General features: G+C 46.8%; 1 protein-coding gene across 2 annotated transcripts in view; it reads right to left on the reverse strand.

Annotated features, from left to right (window-relative positions):
• Positions 1–17638, reverse strand: part of LOC101943345 (hexokinase-2) — a 62806-nt gene that overhangs the window by 17584 nt on the left and 27584 nt on the right. For both annotated transcript variants that reach the window (XR_010598599.1, XM_005285230.5), the window contains exons 3-9: positions 15441–15589; positions 12462–12581; positions 9432–9527; positions 7735–7834; positions 6932–7115; positions 3267–3422; positions 440–673 (exon numbers count right to left, since the gene is read on the reverse strand). Coding sequence is in view for 1 of the 2 variants with exons in the window: in XM_005285230.5 (XP_005285287.2) it covers positions 440–673; positions 3267–3422; positions 6932–7115; positions 7735–7834; positions 9432–9527; positions 12462–12581; positions 15441–15589 (1039 nt within the window). In the remaining variant the exon portion in view is untranslated. The remainder of the gene's footprint in view (positions 1–439; positions 674–3266; positions 3423–6931; positions 7116–7734; positions 7835–9431; positions 9528–12461; positions 12582–15440; positions 15590–17638) is intronic.

Consider the following 17638-nt stretch of genomic DNA (forward strand, 5'->3'; position numbering starts at 1 on the left):
CTTTTTAACTTCTTCCATGCCCGCCTGTAAAGCCCTTTCACTCAATGCATTTTTACAAACATTAACACTGGTGGCACCTCAGACTGGCAGGAAAGCTGGGAAAATGGAGTCCCAGAGGCCTGGCACAGCTAGGATTAGAACCTGTTTGTAGGCTCGTGCCCTATTCACTGGACTACACTGCCTCTCAGATTGCAATCTACGAGGGTCCAATTCCCAGGCCATGCAATCTATTAAAAGCTACTTGGCTTATGCCTTAACTGATACACTACTGATCTGGGCTGTGAACAGCATACCGGACTCTCACTGACTTTACTGGGAGTCACAGCCCTTTAAGTGCTCTGGGATTGGGTTGCTTTAAACTCCATCAAGCTGCAGAATGACCCCCGGGGCCACTTCCTCGCAAACTCATTGCTAGCCTCACTTAGGTCCTCAGGCTTACTGGGGGTGCTTCTTGTACACCGAGCCATCCACGCCGACGGTGGAGCGTAGCCTGTCGACTCCTTTGTTCTCCTTGATCCGGCGCAGCACTGCGGCCAGGGTAGCACCACAGAGGTTCGCCGAGCGGGTGGAGACGATCTGGCAGATATGCTGGGTGGCTATGCAGTCTTCTGCAGATGGGTCCAGCCCGAGCTTGGTCAAGATCTCGTGGGCTTTTTGTAGTCCTTCCTTCTCCCTGATGGTCAGGGAACAAAAAAAAGGAGTTCAGTGGAGTAGCCTGAGATACTGTTGAGGTAACTTGAAGTATTATAGACCCAAGGTTTCTGCCAGTCCCACCTCTTATCCTAGAGGTTAATGAAATCATAGAAATGTAGGACTGGAAGGGACCTCGATAGGTCATCTAGTCCAGTCCCCAGCAATGAGGCAGGACTAAGTATTATCTAGACCATCCCCGATAAGTATTTGTCTAACTTCTTCTTAAAAACCTCCGGTGGTGGAGATTCCACAACCTCCCTTGGTAAATTTGTTCCAGTGCTTAACTACTCTTAAGAGGGTGATAAGTGACAGCCAACATGGATTTGTCAGAACAAATCATGCCGAACCAACCTAATTTCCTTTGACAGTATGACTGGCCTAATGGATGGATGGAAGCAGTAGGTGTGATATTTCTTGATTTGAGCAAGGCTTTCGAAACAGTCCCACATGACATTCTCATAAACTGGGGAAATGAGATCTTGATGAAGTTACTGTAAGGTGAGGGCACAACCGGCTGAAAAAACAAACATACTCAAAGAGCAGTTATCAATGGTGGGCTATCAGACTGGGAAGATGCATCTAGTACAGTGGTTCTCAAAGCCAGTCTGCCGCTTGTTCAGGGAAAGCCCCTGGTGGGCCGGGCTGGTTTGTTTACCTGCCGGGTCCACAGGTTTGGCTGATCGCGGCTCCCACTGGCCGCGGTTCATCGCTCCAGGCCAATGGGGGCTGCAGGAAGGGCGGCCAACACATCCCTTGGCCCGCACTGCTTCCTGCGGCCCCCATTGGCATGGAGCAGTGAACCGCGGCCACTGGGAGCTGTGATCGGCCGAACCTGCGGATGCGGCAGGTAAACAAACCGGCCTTGCCCGCCAGGGGCTTTCCCTGAACAAGCGGCGGACCGGCTTTGAGAACCACTGATCTAGTGGGCTCCCCCAGGGGCTTGGGGCTTTTCAATGGAGTGGAGAGTATGCTTATAAAGTTTTTAGATACTTGATGTCATCACTTTGGGGGACAGGATTAGAATACCATATGACTTTGACAAATTGGAGAATTGATCTGAAATCCATGCGATGAAATTCAATGAAGACGAGTGCAAAGTATTACACTTAGAAAGGAAAAATTAAATGAAGTAATAAAATAAAAAAAAAAACCCAAACAAGTGTAGTACCGCAGAAAAGGATCTGGCAATTATAGTGCCTCACAAATTGAATACGAGTCAACAACCTGATGCAGTTGTGAAAAAGGCTATCATCACTCTGGGGTGTATTAACAGAAGCGTCAACTATCAGAAACTGGGCACCACACTTTAGGAAAGATGTGGATAAATGGAGAGAGTCCAGAGGACATCAACAAAAATGATTAGGGCCCTACCAAATTAATGGCCATGAAAAACGCGTCACGGACTGTGAAATCTGATCTCACCCCGTGAAATCTGGTCTTTTTCGTGCTTTTATGCTATACTATACCGATTTCACAGGGGAGACCAGCGTTTCTCAAATTGGGGGTCCTGACCCAAAAGGGAGTTGCAGGGGGGTCTACAACGTTATTTTAGGGAGGTCCTGGTGTTTCCACCCTTACTTCTGCTCTGCCTTCAGAGCTGGGCGGCTGGAGAGCAGCGGCTGTTGGCCAGGTGCCCAGCTCTGAAGGCAGCGCCCCACCAGCAGCAGCGCAGAAGCAAGGGTAGCAATATTGCAACCTCACCTCCCTCACCCCCCCTAACCTTGTGACACCCCCACAACTCCTTTTTGGGTCAGGATCCCTACAATTACAACACTGTGAAATTTTAGATTTAAATAGCTGAAATCACAAAAATTTGCAATTTTTAAAATCCTATGAAATGAATTCCAAGTGACTTTATTGAATTTCATCTCATGGATTTCAGATCAATCCGTGAAATTGACCGTGAAATTAGTAGGGCCCTAAAAATGATCAAAGTTTTGAAGACCTGACCCAGGAGGAGAGGTTAAAAAACTGGGCACGTTTAGTCTTAAGAAAGGAAGACTTGAGAGGGGGTGGGTTGGGGCATGATAACAGACTTGAAATATATTAAGGGCTGTTATAAAGAAGACAGCGATCAGTGGTTCTCCATGTCCACTGAAGGTAGGACAAGAAATAATTGGCTTAATCTACAGCAAGGGAGATTTAGGTTAGATAGTATGAAAAACTTGATAACTCTAAGGGTAGTTAAGCTCTGAAATAGGTTTCCAAGGGAGGCTGTGGAATCCCCATCACTGGAAGTTTTTAAGAACAACTTGGACAAAAACCCGTCCAGGATGATCTAGGTTTACTTGGCCCTGCCTCAGTGCAGAGGACTGGACTCGATGAGCTCTCAAGGTCCCTTCCAGCCCCACATTTCTACAATTTTATCCCTTAAGTGATAACATCACACAGAGCAGGAGGGGGGCTAACCTGCTCACTTCTACTTGGTGTCTACACAATAGATTGCTCACCACTGGCTCGACAGACCTTTCCCTTCACAAGAGCACACGTCTTGAAGAGATGAGGGTGGCCTCCCATCCACTGTGGGGGGCATACTGAGGACAGAACCGTTTGCTCAGGCTCTTTTTACTTACTTTTCAATAGCAGACACATATCCGGTCTCGAAGTGTCCTGTGGTGAGCAAGCTTGGGGTGAGCCTTCCACTGAACAGCAGCTCCTCCTTGGCCATCTTCACCAGGATGAGCCTGACCAGCTCTCCCATGTACATGCCACTGATCATCTTTTCAAACCTGCAGAGAAGTTAAGCACAAGGTTCAGTCCACTGTGCAAGTCATTGTACAGTGTCACTTTAAGAGGCTAACGTCTAGGGCTAAACGTGCAACAAGGTACACCTGAATTGCCCGTGCAAAGCTGCATTCTACACAGGTAGCACACGAGCTCACAAAATCTCAGTGCACCCCCAAATGAGACGGGTAATGTTTGTACCAAGGTCTTGGGACACCTAAGTACTTGATTTAGTTTGCAAGAAAGAAGAACAACTCTCTTAAGCTTAGTCATGCAATTTGCCCATTTAAAGAATCATGAATTATGGCAAGGAATCCTGATTGTCTCTATCTGATTGTCAAAAACAAAATTGTGTCAAGCCAACCTGATAGCTTTCTTTGACAAAAAGAAGAACAGGAGTACTTGTGGCACCTTAGAGACGAACAAATTTATTAGAGCATAAGCTTTCGTGGACTACAGCCCACTTCTTTCTTTGACAGGGTAACAAGCCTTGTGGATGGGGGGGGGAAGTGGTAGACATGATATAGCTTGACTTTAGTTAAGCTTTTGATACTGTCTCACATGATCTTCTCATAAACAAACTAGGGAAATGCAACCTAGATGGAGCAATTATACCGTGGGTGCAAAAACTGGTTGGAAAATCATTCCCAGAGGGTAGTTATCAGTTGATCACAATCATGCTGGAAGGGCATAAAAGTGGGGTCCCACGGGGATTGGTTCTGGGTCTGGTTCTGTTCAAGATCTTCATCAATGATTTACATAACGGCATAGAAAGTACAGGTTTGTGGGCGTTACCAAGGTGGGAGGGGTTGCAAGTGCTTTGGAGCATAGGATTAAAATTCAAAATGATCTGGAAAACTGGAGAAATGGTCTGAAGTAAATAGGATGAAATTCAATAAGGACAAATGCAAAGTACTCCACTTAGGAAGGAACAATCAGTTGCACACATACAAAATGGGAAATGACTGCCTAGGAACGAGTATTGCAGAAAGGTATCTGGGGGTCATAGTGGATCACAAGCTAAATATAAGTGAACAATTTAACGCTGTTGCAAAAAAGGTGAACATCATTCTGGGATGTATTAGCAGAAGTGTTGTAAGCCAGACACGAGAAGTAATTCCGCTCTACTCTGCACTGATTAGGCCACAACTGGAGTACTGTGTCCAGTTCTGGACGCCACATTCCAGGAAGGATGTGGACAAACTGGAGAAAGTCCAGAGAAGAGCAACAAAAATGATTAAAGGTCTAGAAAACATGACCTATGAGGGAAGATTGAAAAAATTGGGTTTGTTTAGTCTGGAGAAGAGAAGATTGAGAGGGGGCATAACAGTTTTCAAGTTTGTAACAGGTTGTTAGAAGGAGGAGGAAGAAAAATTGTTTTTCTTACCCTCTCAGGATAGGACAAGAAGCAATGGGCTTAAATTGCAGCAAGGGAGGTTTAGGTTGGACATTAGGAAAAATGTCCTAACTGTCAGGGTGGTTAAGCACTGGAATAAATTGCCCAGGGAGGCTGCGGAGTCTTCCATCATTGGAGATTTTTAAAACCAGGTCAGACAAACACCTGTCAGGCATGGTCTAGATAATTAGTCTTGTCACGAGTGCAGGGGACTGGACTGCACCTCTTGAGGTCCCTTCCGGTTCTATGATTCTATGATCTCATGTAGCAGCCCAATACAGATACACCGAGATTTTGCTTAAAATCACAGGGGGACATTTCAAAACCTTCGGTAAAAAGACTGATATGCATCCGAAGAAGTGGGCTGTAACCCACGAAAGCTTATGCTCTAATAAATTTGTTAGTCTCTAAGGTGCCACAAGTACTCCTGTTCTTGTTGCGGATACAGACTAACACGGCTGCTACACTAAAGCCAGTAAAAAGACTGGGGAGCTCTAGTCTGGAGAAACACCTGTGCTCTGTAGGAGCTTTGCATTAGCCCCATGGAGTTTATGAGTTCTGTAGGAGTGGAGCCGCAGTCCCTGAGGCAGGATCTACACACAGAAAGGCTTTGCTGGCATAGCTGTACCTGCATACTATACCAGCCCAGCACTCCTAGTGTGGACGCAGCTTATATTAGTATAAATCACTGGTGTAACACATTCCAGCCTCCCCACCCAAGGACAAAATAAGCACAGCTTTTCCCGGCACAGCTATGTCAGCCTGGGATCACAACTCTTCAGCACCCCTGACCAACACCGCTCTGCTAGCAGACACTTGTAGAGTAAACATGGCCTGAGGATACGGTCTTTAGAAGCGCTATGTAGCACTGAAAATCAGCAGGACTTAGGCTCTTAAGTCACTTACAAGCCAGGTCTATGGTACGGGTGCTAATGTGACACTGCTATGGCAGTACAGCACCATAGCGTAGACACTTCCTACAGCGATGGGAGAGGTTTTCCTGTCACTGTAGGTAACCACTGAGCAGCAGCAGCTAGTCAACGAAGCACTCTTCCATTGACCTAGCCATGAATTCACTGGGAGTTAGGCTGGCATAGACTGGCATTCGGGGGTGTGGATTTTTCGTCTCCCTGAGTGACGTTGCTAGGCCAGTCTAAGTTTTAAGTGTGTTCAAGGCCTGGTCCACTTTTCAAACCATCACCCTACAGCCCCGGGGACACGGCCAATCGTCACGTATCCCAGAGTTTTGGTTAAACCAGAGTAACATCAAGGCTCCAATGTAACAATGAGCACATGCTTGTTGGAGGAGTCTGGCCTTCAAATTAAAACTAGAAACACTGCGGAAGATTTTCCAAGATGCACATGGGAGTTGAGTGCCTACCTGCCCTTCGGAAATATACCCCACTTCTCCCATCTTATCTTGCAGTGGGTGAGTTTGTATGGTCTGCAGAATCCTGGGGAAATTACTAATGTATGGGCTAGAACTTCTCCTGTGGGCAAGGTTTGAGTTGCCTTGATAATAGGTGGACTGAACTGTGCGCACAGAAAGAAATGCAACTGAAGGATCACATGCTTCATATATACAGTACATAGAGAGAGAGAAAAATTAAGCCTTCAGGTGACTTCCTCTTCCGTCCATTGTGATTAGAAGTAAACCTGAACCTGAACCAAACTATTTCTGCATCTTGGAGGAAGCTCAGATCCAAGTTTTATGGACTGGGTCCATCTCCAATTTAAAAATCAATCTCGCAGTCACCAAGTGTGATATCTGTTGGTTGCACTGATGGTATGAACACTAGGTGACGCTGTTTGCCTTCGGGTGATGATCACTACACTGAATGGGAAATCCAGAAGTAGCTGTTATTCCATTCATTAGAAGATGAAGCAAAGCAGGGGGATATGGGGAGGGGGTCACTCTTGGCAGTTCATTCAGAAATAACATCCCCAATTTGTGGTACAGTCCCAGTTTGCATTGGTCTAGCCTGCAGCCTTTAGGGTCCTGTAACCCAGTTAACCTACATGAACTCTTCCTCACACCAAAACAATCACAATAGAAGGACAGACAATACAAAATAAACCACCCCCCCACATCTGAGTCACAGCCAGGAATCTGCTTACAGTTGTTTCCCTGGATTGAGCGAACCCATGTCGATCTCACGGTCGAACTCTGTCCTGATGTCGTTCAGCACACCGTCGTCTCCAAAGGCTCCCCATTCCATGTTTATGCACATCCGCCCTTCATCCCCTTCCACCAAGTCAATGTGCCGCATCTCTTCCATGTAGCATGCATTGGTACCAGTACCTGTGCCAAACCGATCACGAGTTAGTCACCTGGGAGAGGGAGTGGTGGGGTCTTCATCACTGCTTCCAGCGTAGAGTTCCTACCCATCCCATAAGTATGGCCTAAAAACTGTGTTCTTAGATGCACACATTTACACTTGGCCATACTGAAATGTATCTTGTTCACCTGAGCCCAGCTTACCATGTGATCCAGATTGCTCTGTATCAGAGCCCTCTCCTCTTCATTATTTACCACTCCCCCATTCTTTGGGTTGTCTGCAAACTTTGTCAGTGATATTATGTTTTCTTCCAGGTCATTCATAAAAATGTTCCATAGTGTAGGACCAAGAACTGATCCCTGTGGGACCCCCCAGTAGAAACACTCAGTGATGAGTCCCCATTTACAGTTCTATTTGGAGATCTGTCAGTTAAGACAATTTTTCATGCACGCTATGTTCATTGTGTATCATTCTAGCTTCTTAATCAAAATGTTGCATGGTACTAAATCAAACAACTTATAGAAGTCTTTGAATATTACATCATTGCTCTTACTTTCCTCGATCAAACTTGTAATCTCATCAAAGAGACGTCAAATGAGTTGAACAGGATCTATTTCCTGTCAAGGTTGCATCGTGTCTTACCAACAATGAGCCCAACTTCGCAGTTGTGATCGTCATAGCCGCATGTCATCATCGTCCCTACGGTGTCGTTCACCACGGCGACCAGGTCAATGTCGAAGTCCTGAAACAGGCAAAGGGGAGAGACATCAAGTCCATGAAGTCAAGTTTGACCCAAACCTCCCATTCCTAAGATTGATTGTGGGGGTTGGGGAAATCGGTACTTTAGCAGATAGAAAGCGCAAGGCTCCAAGGCCAAGATTTGGGATCCGTGCCCACAAATATTCAGCCTCATTTGAGCCAGGATTATCAGATGTGACTAATTATTTTGGCTCGCTCGATTTCTCAGTGCTCAGCTGGAGACACCATGAAGGGGCAGATGTTCACAGGGCAGGTGGCTCAGCACTTATCAGCTCCCTTCTTAACGCATCTCAAGGTCAGCACTCAAAAATTACTAGCTCCTTTTGAAAACCATGGCTCAAGTGGGGGCTGAACGTTCATCAGCACAGATTCAGTGACAGAAGAACATTAATAGGCTGCCTATCTTTAGTAAAAAATTGTTCCTTTTATAGTGCTATTCAATGTCAAAGCACTGCGCAAACATTCATTAAGGATCTCAACACCCTCTTGAGAAGGGTAGCTAAGTAGTCATGTTACTTGGATTTATCTAGACTTCTATTAACCATCTGTCCCTGACTCTTGGTGTTTTTAGAAGACTAAAAGTTATGATACAGGAAGGAAAACTTGCAACAGATGCCATAAACCGTACAGACAATGTCATTACGCTCACAGAAGTAACTTCACATCTATCCAGTCCACAGCCCGCTCCTGCCCCAAAATGTAGGAGGAATCAGTGTTAATTGGTGCTGCGTTAATAAATCTAGGCTCTGGCAGATCTAGACTAAGAAATCCAGGCTCTTGCAGTGGGAGCAATTCTGGAGGAATCGACCCCTCCTGAAAAACTCCTGGCCAACATCCCTACTTCCTGTTTTAGTCACAGGGCTATCAGCTCAAGCAGTCAGCTGAGGAGTCGTACAAGGAAGAGAGGCATAGCCAGATCTCAAGCTGTTTAAGGCTTTACAGGGAAAGATGGGGAAACGGAGGCAGAGGTTACTACATTTGTTTTTCTCCCTATCTCCAGTCGTTCTGGATGCCAGAATAACTGTGATATCAGAAGGTACACCAACAATATGCAATTCAGAGCAAGGGTGAATTCAGTGCTAAAGTAGTTCTTTGCGTACACCCACTTTCACAGCTGATAATGCAGCCTGCAGGAGAACAACATAAGAAAAGAGCAGGGCATGAACATGAGAAAGCACAATGTTTGCTGTAATCCTTGACCAACAGGATCTAACCTGATTAAAAAAAAAAAAAAAAAAGTAAGAGGAAGTTTGTTTGGGTTAAAAAAAAAAAAAGGAGCACAGCCGTCTTGCATTTGTTTCCAGATGAAGAGTGCATCAATCTGACTGACAACCCTTGAGTGTCTCGGGTCTGAAGCCAAGTACAGCCACTGCTGGCATTTAGATAGTGCTTTTCCCATCCCAGTCTATGTGAATACCTTGAAATACAATACCTTCCCCCCTGCGTGGAGGGCTGTACGCTAGATCAAGACCAGGATTTATACACATTCTCTTTGTTCTGTTCCAAAGCCAAACAGAATGTCCTGGGCGGAGCAGCTGATTCCCAACAGCCTGGGAGTTCAGCGCACGGGTAATGCTTACCCCTCGTTTCTTGATGGCTTTACGTATCATGGCAACCACGTCTTTCCCCTCCACGCCACTGGATTTGAACCCTTTAGTCCATGTAACGAGAATACTCTACGAAAAGAAATAAGAACAACCATATTATCAAACCAGAGTCTTCAGCCATCTTTCTCTAAGGCCCTATTGCTACCCTTGGGATTTTTGCAAAAAAAATCCTTCTCCCCTGTAGATCAGCTGCACTGGTATAAGACAAGGGCTTCCACTGATACAACTTTCTGCAGTAAGTTCCTGGGATGGGTTGCGGCACTGTCGTGTGTATGTTATGTCAATGTGATTACACTGGCAAGGAGTCTACGCTATAAACTTACATCGATATAACTACATTGCTCAGGGATATGAAAAATCTACACCCCAGAGCGATGCCAGTTATACAGACCCGGTGTAGACAGCGTTATCTCGACGGGAAATGGATTAATGACACTCCCTTGGTGTTCACACCTGAACTGCTAGAAGAGGGCCTCATCCTCCCTGATTGAACTAACCTCGTTATCTCCAGTCTGATTCTGGCCTGCATATTTATACCTGCCTCTGGAAATTTCCATTACATGCGTCTGACGAAGTGGATATTCACCCACGAAAGCTTATGCTCCAATACATCTGTTAGTCTAGAAGGTGCCATAGAATTCTTTGTTGCTTTTTACAGATCCAGACTAACACGGCTACCCCTCTGATACTTGACTGACATGACAGGCAATCCTATGGACATAGCAGCATCTTTGCTGCAGCTTTTTACGTGTTGACCTGCCCTGAGTCTCAACAAGGCCCAGGTTTCTGGAAATGCCATCAAAATACGGGTGGGATGGGGAGTTAGTCATTTACTTCCACCCGCATTAGAAATGCAAAGCACAGGGTGAGGCTGACCAGATTCTACAGAGTTGAGTTTACGAGGATGGTTCCCAAAGAGCTCAGAGTGTCAGACGACTTCTGATTAAAAACAGTCTTCCATGATTGAGGTTTTCCATACAAATCTAATCATCTGCCATAAGCAGCAGAAGGCACTTTGCAACTGGGACTTCTACTATGATTAGTAGGTTTAAGAGAGATCAATAATAGCAGGAATATCATAGCCACACAGCTGTGGAATTTGATTAGCTCCCACTCTGAAAGGACTTCAGTGACATCTTCTGTTCTCTCTTATACAGAGCTTTTCTTCCCTAGGTCCCAAGGCGCTTTAGAATCATAGGGTCAGAAGGGACCACCAGGGTCATTTAGTCTAACCCCTTGCCAAGATACTCACAGATGGTGAAACTGAGAAAAAGACAGAGCAGTACCTTGCCCCAGGCCACCCAATGAGTCAGTTTCCAAACCAGGAATAGAACCAAGATCTCTTGGTTCCAAACCCCACAGCTTTCCACTAGACCACCCTGCTTTCCCAAGAGAGCAGTATAAGGGGAAAAAAGTTAATAGAAACTCGTATTGTTCCTCGTGCTCTAGCGCAGTGAGGTTAACAACTTGTCATGCAGCATGTGGGCGCCTTTACGGTGGAGTATTCGCTGCACATGGAGGATGTGCCAAAGGGACAGAGAAATACCTAGCTGGCTACATTTCTGAGAGATGAACAGAGTTTTTAGCATTCCAGTTATAATGGCGGCGAACGGGTAGAAAATGAGACACACACACACAAAGATGCCAGGTGCCAGAGGAGAGGGTACATGACAAGCAAAATGACACGCATCCATCCGGAGGGCGCTAAACAAGCAAATTTCACCTTGGGCTCCCGACGCCACAGACAGTCCATCAGGCGACTGAGGTCACCGGAGTCTCTCCATGTAACTAGTCAATTGCTAAGCATGGCTGACAGCACATCAATCCCTGCAGAAGTGCCTGCCCCTGCTCCCTGATAGAAGCGTTGCCGATGACTTCAGTGGGAAGAGGAGCATGCCTGCTATGTTACATCCAGTGGGGCATGGTACACCAGGAATGATGCGGTGCTTGACTTGTCTGTTCGCATGTAGCGAGGGGACATATGTCCTGAGGCATTTGGATCTGCTTTACCTTACTCTGCACACCCTCCCCACCCAGTGCCTGCATTCAGTTCATTTTCCACCTGCCTTGCTCCCATCTCAGTCCTACCTTTATCTCTCCTTCCTGCACCTGGGGCTCCAGATCTGTCTCCACCCTGCCCCCTCTGCCACTAACAGCCTCCCTTGACTTGTGTGATAAACAGCTGCCTTCATCGGCCATCCAATCCTTCCTCTAAAATCCTCTTCTCAGCCAGCGTCCCAGCCCACAGCTAGTGTTATTCACAAAAACAATCCCAAAATATAATCAGCTACGAGCCTTGTAAATAACACTCCCTTTGCAAGCCAGGCTGCCCTCAAGAGCAATTTTACCCTCCCCTTTGTTTCTTGTCCTTTCCCCACCTTCCCCCGATGGTTTCTTGTCATCTCTCATTATCTTGTTTCCCTAATTTGGAGTGTAAATGCCTCAGGGCAGCAATCTTCTTGGTTACTTGTCAGGAAAATGTCTTGCACATTAATGGTGCCGTAGAAACAGATCAGTAATAAGCACCAAAGAGTTGAAGTTCCATGTGTCAGCATGCAAGAGGCATTTCCTTACCTCATGTTAGCTAACACATGGTAACTAGCAAGGTACAACCCTCATGAAGACAAGGCACTTTGTTCAGAATTTTACTTCATATTAGTTACTGTATGGTACATAACGCACCTTTTTTCCTAGTAAAGATGCAGCCATAGTGCATGAAGACATGCTTACGGTCTTTGCCGGTTTAAGGGAACAGATGTAAACTAAACCAAAATCCACCCTGCGGTTGGCACCAGTTTAACTAAATCAGTTTAAAAAAAAAAATCAATTTAAGTCAAATTGGCGCAACTTCCATGTGCAGACCTGGCTAAAACCATTGGGTATGATTAAAACCTAGCCACTTGTCCCTTTCACCTCTCCTGGTCGCTGGCAGCAGCCCAAGCCTCAGTCTGCAGGTCAATCCATCATGGCTTACAAGCCAGAGGAGGTAAAAGCGTCACTTACCTCATCCAGTTTGGTTTGGTGGCAAGGAAAAGAGAAGGTGAATCCGAGGGGAAGTTTCTTGTCCTTCATGTTCAGCTTTTCCATGAAGTTAGCCAGGCATTCGGCAATATGATCAAAGAGCTGTGGAACAGAGATCACCACCCGTTAGACTGCTCAGACCCTGAGTCGCCCTAATCTGTTTATTCAGCGTAAGGGCCCAATCTGGCACCCATTGGAATGGGTCAGCACAAAGTCAGGTCAGGATCATTTCACAACTGAACGCGCTGGATCCTACATTCCACTGGGTGCCACTGACTGTGTTTCACTTGCTAACATCACTCACCTTCGCTCAAGCAATTCAGCTATGAGAGAATAACCCTCCCCCAAGTAAGGAAACTTATGGCCACTACCTGTAAGGCTATCTGTAACACTGGCGGAAACTTTCACAGGCATGTAAAGCATTCCTGATTGTTACTGGTTTGGTATTCTGGGACTTTATAGAACACATTGTAATACAAATCCAAACAGTTATTATTAAGACTCACTTATCAGTTGCCCATTACCATAGTGTCTAGGTGTAGTTTGCTTAGTTTAAAATAAATCCTTAAGCATGTCTTCTGTGTATCAGTCTGGGAGATTTTCAGAGATGAAAACAACTTTTTGGGAAAGGAATTTGTTATCTCGTGGTTAAAGCAGGAGCTCTGGGATTCAGGACTCCTGGGTTCTCTTCTGAGTTCTGCTGGTGACAAGTTTTGACAAGTCACTTCACCTCTCTGCATTTCAGTTTGCCCTCTGTCACAGCGGGGGTAGAAGGAACTAGCTAATTTTTTATCATGAGCTTTGAGGTCTTGGAACCTAGGGTATTAGAGCAAAATATTATGATTCCCTTGACAGTTCAGGATGGTCCAGTCCTTTGATAAAGAAAAAACCTTTCTTACTTGGTTCTTTAGACCTTGACTGCACGGAGGATTTGAAATGAATTTTCACAGAGATATGTTAACACAATAAATGCAACTGAGATTTAGTTATGTCCTCACCAAACCAAAGCTTTGCAGGGTAGCTCTTTTAAGCAGTCGCTGCCTGCCAGTGCAAATCCCTAGCGTAGACAAGATAAACTGCGATAAGCAGCTATTTGCACTGGTGCATCGAACTCAGGTGTCAAGCCGGGGTCAGTGCCAGGGCGCAAATTTGTCTATCTGCACATGGGGCCCAGTAGGTGGCTGGAATGGAGATAAATTCCCAACATAGACAAGGCTCTGCCTGCTGCATCACCCAAACTGACTGTGGATCAATCCTCACTATCCGTTAGTTTCCTTCTTCTAAGTTTTCAGCAGAGAACAGAGCACTGAACTCCAGATCCCTCAGCTGTTTATTCCAAGGAGTTTTCCCCCCCTCTTGCCAGACTGTAAACCCCAGGTAGTGACGAATCTCATTTAAAGCATGAACATCTCTCTGCAAGGGACTTTAAAGTGCTTTCTACACACAGGCTTTAATGAGAAAAGCAAAGACAGCTGGACAGACAGATTACACCAGTTTGTCTTCGAGTGGTATAAAGCAAAGAGGGGGGAAAATGACTGGATTACCGTTTAAAAACGATATTCCCTAGGACTCACACACAACAGTCATCCCCCTTAACAGTCATTTACTATTATCTTATTCTATTTGCATTTATTTTGTGTCAAACTCTATTTTCTCCCATACAATGCGCACTGTTATTTTATTCCATTTATATTTATTTTGAGCCAAAATCAACAGCACAAGGAAAGGGTTAGGAGACAACGTGTTTTGTCACCTGCCTGTCGCTACTTTACACTTACGTAGTTCTTTCTCTCTCCATCTCAAAGCACTTTATTAATGGTGGGCATCATTAGACTCACAAGTCAAAGGGAGAAACTGAGGCACAGAGCAGGGACGGGACTAGCAGGTTGGTGGGAGAGGTGACAATGGAACCCAGGTGTGCTGACTCCTAACATCTTTAATTCCCCCCACATCAGCATCTTGCAACAATACTACAATCTCCTTGCTCTACTCCTGCCCCCCTCTATCCAGAGCGCACACGCCTCATACAGAGCTGCAGAGGATGAACTCTGAGCATGTCATCACAGCACCCGCTGGGTGTCACCCCCCTCACGTGGACAGCGAGAGAGATTTCCCTGGACAAGAAAGTGGCTACTGATTATTACATCTGACCAAGCAGAGGAGCATCTTTCCATTGCATGGTTCCTGCATCGCCCTAGGGCAGATATGATGCTGTGAGACGACATGTGAACTGATGGGCGGTGGTGGGGGGGCTTTTATGTAAGATTTAAACTGGGATTAGGCACAGTTGGGGGAGAATGGAATCAGAGGGGAATTAGAGCTACACGTGCTCTGCTTCACTTCTGTCCTTTCAATGCTGGTGGCTACTCAGGGCAGACCAGAGTATGACCCTCTCTAGGGCCAAGATTTTTAGTGACTGGCAGTTTTGATTGCTCAAAACAAGACACCTTTTAAGGGGCCTAATTTACAGAAAGCGATGAGGACCTGCCTTCTGAAAACAAGGCACCGTTAAGGGGTCTCAAATTGGGCATCCAGGAGAATGGTGGACATGTTGACACTAGGAAAAAAGGTGCATTTAACATGTATTAGAAATCCCTAGTGGAGAGATGGCAAGTTGTAGTTTGAACACATTAGTTGTGAACCCTAGAGTAGATACCTGCCAGCTACCACATGTTAATACACAAACTGGCCTGTCTACACCAGGGCAATGTGTGTTAAAAACCCACCTTTACCAGTGAAGGCAAGGCCCAAGTTACCTGAAATTATTAGTCACTTTTAAAAGCCTTGGCCCTTTGCACTTACACAGCCCCGATGGCTGTTGCATCTGAGCAGGGGTTGTTTCCTTCTCAAATACCCAGGAGAATCGCGTCGGGAAGACCCAGCAGGCTGGGTGAGTCAGCAAGAATGTGCACTCGGGAATAAAAGGGTGTGTGTGTGTGGGGGGGGGGATATTAAACCTACCTGTACCCCGCTCCCACGCATGAGATCCTCTGGAATGGCATAGATCTGATTCTCCATTTCTACCTTCCGCAGGCCGTTATCAGACACCTTCACTCTCAGCACACGGAAGTTCGTGCCGCCAAGATCCAAGGCCAAGAAGTCTCCATTCTCTGCAGGGGCAAAGAGAGAAGAATATCGTGTTAGACTCATAGACTCCAAGGTCAGAAGGGACCATTATGATCATCTGGTCTGACCTCCCGCATGATGCAGGCCATAAAGCCGTCCCTACCCTTTCCCTTGACTCTGCTGTTAAAGTCCCCAAATCCTGTGATTTAGAGACTTCAATTAGCAGAGAATCCTCCAGCTAGCGATCCCCGCCCCATGCTGCAGAGGAAGGCGAAAAACCTCCAGGGCCTCTGCCAATCTACCCTGGAGGAAAATTCCTTCCCGACCCCAAATATGGCGATCAGTAAAACCCCGAGCACGTAGGCAAGATTCTCCAGCCTGACCCTCATTAGCCATTATACTATTTACCAGCGATGGCACGCTGTTCCTTTGACTAAAATCATGTTATCCCATTAAACCATTAGAGGCCTCTGTCTTATTCACACACACACACCTTTAAAATGAAGCTATGGAATGACTGCCTATTTACATGGGCCAGATATGCTACCGCTGGCAGTGGTACTAGGCTGCTTTTAACAATAAGCAATAGTGGTTTCTGGCACTTTACTGGTTTGCTGAAATCTCCCCATTTAGTGCAATCATCCTGCAATCCCTGCTTGGGCAGACGCAGCCAGCCAGCTCCGCCGCAGAAATAAGGCATGGTCAGGAAAAGGGCTAAGTGAGCATCTCTCCAGGCCAGACCCCACTGACACGGCCCTGAATGGAACTTGAAGCTGAAAAACTGCTCTCAAGAAAGAGTGACAGCCATACTGCCAGTGCCCACCCGCCACAAGTGAATCCCACTCTCAACACAGCTATCCCTTTGGGTGGAGGGGGTGAAAATTACCCCCTCAGGAAAGAATCTGACACCCAGGGACCCCTTCAATGAGCTATAATGCAAGCAGCTCTGTGGTGGAGGATGAGGCAATTAGCCAGAGCAAGTTGCACAAGGTAGTCGGGGAACTGTGGCCTGTGACACAAATAGCTCATACAGAGAGTTATGAGATCTTCTGAGTTCACAGAGCAGACAGTGATGCTGTTTTTAAGGCTGGAGGCCACAGGATCTTAGTTAGAGCAGAGGAACTGAGCCAGGAGACCAGATGCCGTTCCCGACTCTTCTGCTGCCTTGCTGCGTGACCTCAGGAGAGTCCCTCCATCTCCATGCCGAGTAATTCAAACCCAGGGGACCGGTTTCAAAGCAGGACTTTTTTGAAGGAAGGTGTAGCGGGGTGGTCACCCGCTCCGGCCCAGAAAGGGTTAAAGCCAGCCCTGGGAGAGGGCTGAGACTGGGGAAGAAAGCCTGGACTGATTGGGGAAGGCAGTAACAGCTGGGGCCACGCCACAATAAGGGCCCAGCTGGTCCCGATAAGAGTCTGCGAGCCAGAAGCCCAAACAGCCTCTCTCTGCTTGTAGAGAGAGAAGGGCCTGGCTGCTGGGAAGCTCAGGGTGCCTAGAGTGAGGCAAGGCTGGGGAAAGGCCAGAGGGGCTGGGGAGCTCCAGGCTGGCAACTCCCCAGGCTGCAGGGCCTTGTCCAAGGCCCCAGAGAGGCACTGGGTTCCAGAGAGGGGCAACAGGTCCAGACCCAACCTTGCCTATGATGAGTGGCTTATACTGCAGTCTGCCCCAGGGAGTGGAGCTAGATGGTGACTGGCAGTAGCCTTACACTGAGGAAAGGTGGGGTTAGTGGGTGGGGGTTCCCTGGGGAGGGGAGACCCAAAGAGAAAGGGGTTACTGCCAGGAGGCAGCCCCCAGATAAAGGGGCACCAGGTCCGGGAGGGACATGGGGACCAAGAGGCGAGGAGGATCACTGCCTGCAGAGGGCGCTCCAAGGCTGGCAGAGCTAATTCCCATGGACGACCAGCAGGAGGCGCTGGAGGGGTGAGTTCACAGGCTTACAGAAGGATTTTGAAGTGTAAATAGGAGAGATTAAGTGATCACCGAGGGACAGAATGGAAAGACGCCCCTGAAACATCACAGGACCATTGCCACGCACTTGGGCAAACTTTGTAAATACAGGACTCCATTCTCCTCTCACCTACGCTAGGTTAAAACCG

This window comes from Chrysemys picta, chromosome 2, assembly GCF_011386835.1.
Source record: "Chrysemys picta bellii isolate R12L10 chromosome 2, ASM1138683v2, whole genome shotgun sequence".
Lineage (NCBI taxonomy): Eukaryota > Metazoa > Chordata > Testudines > Emydidae > Chrysemys > Chrysemys picta.